The 7,396-nt window shown below is 44.1% G+C and overlaps 1 protein-coding gene across 1 annotated transcript in view; it reads left to right on the top strand.

Annotated features, from left to right (window-relative positions):
• Positions 1–3,310: 3,310 nt before the first annotated feature.
• The window catches only part of LOC310867667 (transmembrane protease serine 9), a gene marked incomplete at its 5' end in the record, with an annotated part of 24,520 nt that continues 20,434 nt past the window's right edge, over positions 3,311–7,396 (top strand). The window contains 9 exons of the mRNA XM_083777786.1: positions 3,311–3,403; positions 3,525–3,592; positions 4,057–4,250; positions 4,364–4,399; positions 5,693–5,921; positions 6,334–6,458; positions 6,600–6,703; positions 6,991–7,097; positions 7,306–7,396. The exon at positions 7,306–7,396 is cut by the window's right edge and continues 46 nt beyond it. Of these exons, the coding sequence (XP_083633912.1) occupies positions 3,311–3,403; positions 3,525–3,592; positions 4,057–4,250; positions 4,364–4,399; positions 5,693–5,921; positions 6,334–6,458; positions 6,600–6,703; positions 6,991–7,097; positions 7,306–7,396 (1,047 nt within the window). The remainder of the gene's footprint in view (positions 3,404–3,524; positions 3,593–4,056; positions 4,251–4,363; positions 4,400–5,692; positions 5,922–6,333; positions 6,459–6,599; positions 6,704–6,990; positions 7,098–7,305) is intronic.

The raw sequence follows: 7,396 nt of genomic DNA, 5'->3' as shown, positions 1-7,396 counted from the left end.
TGTACAAAAGATATACCACGATGAGAATTGTGTAATTGGAAGGTCTTTCCACTATTGAAAGTGCTGTAGTTTCATTAATTGAAAAAACAAACGGCAATTTTAAATGGTTATTTTAAATGGAGATTCCAAATCTACCATGATAACCAAAATCAGATATGATTTTGGTTTTGATTTGCTTCATTAAGTATATATTATGTTTACTGTGAGATAGTGGGGTATAGATTCACGTTGAAAATTAAAATGGGCTAAGTGGCACTTGCGAGGTATGGGATGACACTCCTTGAATAATATATGTGTAACGGGTAACTCAATGAGTGAGTGCTGGATCTGGTGGAGTTACAGTTGCCCTCAGACTGTCCCTTCAGACAGCTGGCAAACAACATTATTTTACCTACTCCAGTGTACCAAACTACTTTGCTGGATGAACAAGTGTTGCTGTCAAATCATTAAGTCTGAATTCCAATCGACTTCCCCTACCCTTTATCTAACCAGAAGAAACTAGAAAAAGTGCCCTTCCGGGCACAGGTCTCCACCAGGTTATCCACAGATCCGTGCAGTTAGAGGTAAAAACACTTTTGGGCCAGTTATAGCGCCACCTTGAGGCTGAGTTGAAATTGTTCATGTGGCATTTCGTCCTGGGCCTAGTGGGAATGTGGGTGCACAATTTCACGGAAATCACGCGATGTGTTCATGATTTGCAGCATTTTGTTTGAAACTGAGCACTCCTGTGAACTTTGGAAGCCAATCTTAACCAATCAGGATGGAGTCTGATAAATCTGAAAGACCCGTTTCGTTGAATGGCTCTAGAGAGACTGTGTACCAATTTGCGTGATGTTTGGACAAAATCTGTAGGTGTACTGTGAAAAAACTTGTTTTGCACAAAGCGGCCTCCTGGTGGCGCTATAACAGGCCGTTCTGGAAAGTTTGGGGCAGAGGTTCATGGTTGGCATCCAGGGAGTGTGTGTGCAAAATTTGGCATCGACCGGGTTAACGGTGGCTGAGATTAGCTGTTCACGGACGGACGGACACACGGACACACGGACGGACGGACGGACGGAGTGCAAAACATACTCTCCCCATGCCTTCGGCTGGTGGAGACAACTACATTGAGGTTCGAGACCTCATTTTGATCCAGTGATACAGCCACGGCCTACGACAGAACACATGATTATGTAAATGTCTGTAGACTGTATAGGCCTTTTGGTCACCCAAGTCTGTGTGATTCACTTGGAGACAATTGACGTTGATTAGCATATCTGCCATTCCACTGTAAGGTACACTAGCTGACACAGATGAAGAGTGATTAGGCAATGTCTGTGTCACTGCCCACTGGGGCACTGCTGGCTTCATTACAGTGTATGACCTCTCAGTGACTCCCTGTAAATGTCATAAAATGGGTAAAAGAAAATCAATCATTAGCCACAGAGGGTCCTACACTTTATAACTCCTCTCTCCTCTTTGCATCACCACTGAATCCCCAAATTGTGGCTTGTATGTGAGCCTTGCAGTACATTTGTTTTAGCATTTTTGTCCTCAGTGAGACAGTGAATCCAGTCAAAGAGAGATACGTCTTGTCTTGTTGTGGGATTCATCCTAACCAAGGCATGGTGCACCAACCAACAGTCACCCAAAGCATTATTTTATATATTTATAATGTGTGTATATATGAGAAAGAGAGAGAGAGAGAGAGAGAGAGAGGGGTAAATGGTAATGGGATGCTGTTTCATTCATTTCAGCATCATGGTTTGAACTCTGGAGGCAGCAGGCCTGATTATCCACATGACAGTCCCCTAGGGATTTGATATGCATGGCTGCCTGGGGACCTGCAGTACAGAGACATATAATTTATCCCGTGTCACTTCAGCACCATAAACCACATCCCGTTTAGAGGCTTGGCAGATTGAACTGACTACTTCAAAGGTCAAAGGAAATTGAGTGCTACGTTAAGTGGCTTCATGTGAGAGAATGTCATGACCATGCTTTTCTTGCAGGTCGCAGATGTGTCTGTGGAGGTGGCCACCGTGGACCACACTCTGGAGAAGCTGCGCGGGAAGTACAACAGGGCCAGAATCAGGTGGAAGTCCAGTAAAGTCAAGGCGCTGTGGAACCGCCTGCTGAACGTCCCGCACATTGCTATCATCGTCGCAGCGGTGTTGTTTGTGGTGGTGGTCGTCGTGTGGTCCCTGCTGTGGGTTTTCATGTGTAAGTGGGTGTGATGCAAGGCTCTTTTGTAATTGATTCCCAGTGCCTTTACAATATAATGACAGGATATAGGGCTATCCTCGACTTAACAAAGTATTATTGACTGAGGAATTTGTGGTTAGTTGAGTTTTACAAACGGCTCAGTAACACCGAGCCGTTCATGTCAATGTCTTCACATTTGATTTGACATGAAAAAATTTAAAGATAAGATGGACATAGATATAATGTAGGCCTATCTGTAGGCCTAGTGGCCTACACATATTAGACATAAAAAATAAACATAAATGATGAAGAAAATATAATTTCAGCTCAAACGAAAAAAATAAAAAAGGGAGGTATAGTTAACTATCCATCCAATATGTGTACCTGTATTTTAGGACAAGACCAGACACAATAGGTGACACAAAATGTAAAACTGAGATTTTATATTTTAGGCACAGAGGTGATAGCTGTGGGTTCATGTATTACTATATGTCTTAGATTTGCAGTCGGTGCAGGATTTTAAACTGCTGAGGTCTAACATGATTGCACAGACATTTTCTTTACACAGCCCCATATGATCCCATTCATCCTCATCAATGTTCACTACGTCCTAATTTATTTTGCCCTATATCTGAGTGACCTTCTGTACATTCAACACACCATCCCACAGCATAGTAGGTTGTAATGGTTAGTTGGTTTAATCAACACATCTATACAATTGTTTTTGCCACACATATAATCATCCAGAGTTCAGAGCTGATTAGGGTTCACAACTGATCATTCTAAATGTCGATATCACAATTGCTACTAGTTGCTCGCTATTGGCCTATAGACTGGTAATGAAATGGTTTAGAGTTTACAAGATATATGCTCATATTTTATCAATAAATAATTAATCCAGCATGAAGAAAAAAAACATGACTAACAAAGTCTTGATCGACTGAGAACTATGAGGAAGACAGCCCTATGGATCTATAGTTATACTAGGTCAGTAGAGTTCAAGGAGCATAACATATGCAAAGTTGCAAACTGTACAGTTGATTTGCTCTGTCTTTGTGCCTAGTCATCATTTTATGTCATTAATTTAGTTCGCAGAGAAAGTAACAGCTCCACCTATTTTACTGGGATGTTCCGGGTGGCCAATGTGGAATTTATCCCAGAGTACCGCCACGCAGACTCCCAGGAGTTTGTATTCATGGCCAACAAGATACGACATGTGGTACGTAAGAGTTCAATGCTAATGATTGTCTTGGAACACCATGAAGATTTTATCATTATGAATATGACAGGCGGTGAGACGTACTTCATCATCTGTAATGTCGTTTATTGCTGTGACACAGGTGAGCAACGTGTACAGAATGTCAACCGTGGCCAAACTCTACAAGCATGCTGTCATTGCCGACCTCAGGTATACTGTAACAAAATAGCAAGTGTGTTCTTTGTGCATTTCACACCACTGATTACTACACTGTGTGGGCCTTTTAAACACTCAACGTCAGATGCAGGTCTGGGTAGTGGGTACCACCAGGGGTCCATGGACACTTATGGGACTGTAACTCAGAGAGCACGTACAGTACAAAAGGAACCAAATGGTCATGGGCCCACAAGGGTCCCTCAGAGACACAGTTCAATACACACTGAGGATTTTACAATGTAGATTGGGGTCCCAGAGATTGGCCTAATGATGCATATCAGACTCGGGGTCCTTGAAATGACAATGGTTGCTATTAATCACTAGCTTGGGTAAACCCACTCCCCCTGCTGGACAACATTTCATTCAGCCAGGAGCAGAATGCAAGTCTGGTGAGGGGGGAGGGGTTTACCCAGGCTAGCTAATCACTGCTTTAAAGCATGTGTATATTTTTTGCCCAGTAACAACAATAAAGGTGGTGTGCTGGTCCATTTTTGGATGGTGTTTGTGGTTCCTTACCTGAAGAGCCCAGCAATGTGTGAAGACTGCGTGGGAGCAATCCTTAGAGACTCTGTCCACACCAGCATAAAGAACAGGACATCTGTAGGAGACCTGCTGGGCCTTCCAGTTGATATCGACTCCATCCTTGTCAATGGTGTGTGTGTGTGTGTGTGTGTGTGTGTGTGTGTGTGTGTCTATGGAAATGTGTTTAGTCAGTGGTCAGTGTGTACTGAGACTGAGAGTGACCGACTATTGTGTTCCCCTCAGCTGCTCAGCGGTCAGATTACTCATCAACTGCAGCAGGTGAGTTCATGCACTTAATAGACACTCAATAAAGCGTGATGAGAGGGTTGTGTGGACAACAGTTCAATGGTTCTCAAAGTGGGTCAGGGGACCCCCAGTGATCCCTGATGGGGTTCATTGGGTTCCCCAGCAAAATGTGTTAATATCGCCCTATATCCTATACATGGCAATTTGAAAACCAATTGGAATATTGTTTTGAAAGAATAAACACAAACACAAATCTTGTATGGGCACAGAATCTTTTGATATGGGGTCCTTGGCCAAATACACTAATTTGGAGGTCCTTGACATGAAAACGTTTAAGAACCACTGGCTGATATTGTGTATGTACTAGACCTGTACGTGCCCGTCACAGTCAGCCACAGGCCTACTTGGGAACGATGCAACTTGGGAACCTAATGATAATGATATACGTTGCCATAGCACCCATTTTTACTGTCAGCTGGTGTCCCACATGGAGATCTGTGTATGTGTCTGTGTGTGTGAAGACTGCAAACTGAAAAGTGCACTTGGCAATCAATTTGGCCCACTGGCAGAGCCTGATTGGTTGAGCGTAAATTGGCTGAGGCAGAGGCTGGAAATTGCACAGGTGAAAGGAGTTGGCCTCATTAGGCCCACTGGCAGAGCCTGACCAGAGCCTTTTGTGGTGGTTCTGGAGAACCGTGGGTCTGAACGATTCGATACCTGGCACTACACTCCCTGGGGGGGTGTGGAACGTGTGTGTCGAATGTGAAGTCGGTGGGTCAAACGGTTCTCGAATTATGTGCATTACAACCGTACACACACGCACACGTACATACGCACGCACGTGGGGGAAAAATTATGTAATTTACAGCACTCTGAAACAAGTGATGAACATACATAGTGCTGTCATTTCAATTATGTCAGGTCACTGAGGTCAGTAGGGAGGTGTCCGTTTAGTATGGTATAGGCCTACCCAGTCTCAGCCTGCCCCACTTCCCTCCAGCATTCAAAACACGTTTTGCATTGTAGTCGCATCAGAACCTGTGAAAATCTATTGGAGACTGGAGTGTGCATGAGAGACCTTCAGTACTGGACAGTAATAAAGTACATTTACTTGAGTGCTGTACTTAAGTAAAATCTGTATTTTACTTGAGTATTTGTAATTTTGGAGACTTTTAATTCACTCCACTACATTTCAAAGACAAATAATGTACTTTTGACTGCACTACATTTCTAGCAATGGAAAAATAATGAACTACTTAATTTCGATTGCTATAACCGTGGCTTAGTGAGACTCCAGTATACCAATGTTATTTCTCCTCCATCCAGGCTCACAGTGTGTTGATAAGCTGTATGCCAACCTGCCCGGAGTGAATGTCCCTTTAAATGTCTACTCATCTCGGGGCGGCTTGAGCTGCTATGTCAAGCTGACGTCCGCCCCGGGTTTTGTGATCCGCTTGACCATCAACTCTTTTATGATTGAGCCCAGTGACTGTGTGGGTGACGCCCTCACCGTGTATGACGCACTGCTGCCCATGAGGGGGCGCACTCTCCACAGGTGAGTCAGTGACGTAGGTGAGCCCGAAATCAGTTTAAGCTCTGGAGATGTGTTTTTCTTTTCAAGAAGCTTTTTTATTGAGAGTGAGTGTTTCATCAAAAACAATATGTCCCTCTGTCAAGTATACCGTATCTTCTAAAATGTCATCCCCCTGCCAGAGAATATTTTGCTCTTGTGAAGGAATTTTACTGGTCACTGATTTATTTATTAATGTATTAAGTGTAGAAAACACAATACAATTTCTTTCCAAATATTGTATATTTCTCGAACATAACTGTAAAATACCAGTCCTTTGTGTCGACTGGGCTTAAATGTGACAGCAACACAACAAGTATAACATATGCTGCTAGTGAGATGATAGAGATATACTGATGTTTTGTCCTTATAAGTATACTGTATCTGTACTGTGCAGGGTGTGTGAGCCAGTGTCCAGGCCTTTGTCTCTGGTGTCCACCTCTAATGTGATGCTGCTGTCTTTCCGAATGACCCACGGCGACAAGAGCTTCAGAGGCCACTTTGAGGCCATCTCTGACCAAAGTGAGTCATTTAACTTGTTGACTCAAAAGCGTTGGGTAACTCACAAGGATCGCAATGATTAACTAAACATTAGACCTGGATGTGAACAGAACCCTCCAGTGACAATCAATGCTCTGGGTCGTGTCTCTGTCTGTCCCACAGTGGGTGTGTCTCACATTGAGACCCAGCCCTTCCTAGGTCATCTCCTTAGCCCCTTCCACCCTAGCATGCTTCCTCCTCGGTGTCTCTGCACCTGGATTTTCCAGGTACGGTGTAAATTCTCACACACACGCACACACACACACACACACACACACACACACACACACACACACACACACACACACACACACACACACACACACACACACACACACACATTTTGCTTATATTAGTGAAATGGGAACTGCAACATGATTCCTCAAGGTCGTATGAGAATGTGATACTCTTCTGGGGCGGGTTACAAGTATAATGGCATAGTTATGATTTGGTAATAATGACGGTATAATTAATAACGGCTCTTACTGACTGAGGTTCTGTTATTCTTCCGCAGACCCCTAACCGTGGTTTAGGAGTTGCACTGAGGTTCGAGAACTACGTACTGAAACGAAAAGACATGAGAGGCTGTGAAAGCGGCTGGTGGAAGGTCAACGAAATCATGTACGTGTGTGTATTGAGATTCTTGTTTCCGTGTGTGTGCGTACATGCACACATGCATGCATAATGTGCCCTACGGCATGTGTCACGCTGTCGACAACATGTATTGTTTATGTCTGCGTGTGCACACACCGCAGTGAGTTCCATATCAACATCCGCTGACAGCCCGCTTTGAGTCGATGGTTTGCTGATGGCTCATTTCCTGCCATAGATTCTGCGGCGGCTACGTGGGCCACGCCACGGTGTTCCGGATCGCTGACCACCACGCTGAGGTGGAGTTCCGCTGCAGCTCCCGGGCCGCG

The sequence above is a fragment of the Protomyctophum parallelum genome (assembly GCF_964188405.1).
Source record: "Protomyctophum parallelum genome assembly, chromosome: 12".
In the NCBI taxonomy this organism is placed as follows: Eukaryota; Metazoa; Chordata; class Actinopteri; order Myctophiformes; family Myctophidae; genus Protomyctophum; species Protomyctophum parallelum.
This window is presented reverse-complemented; position numbering and strand designations above follow the sequence as displayed.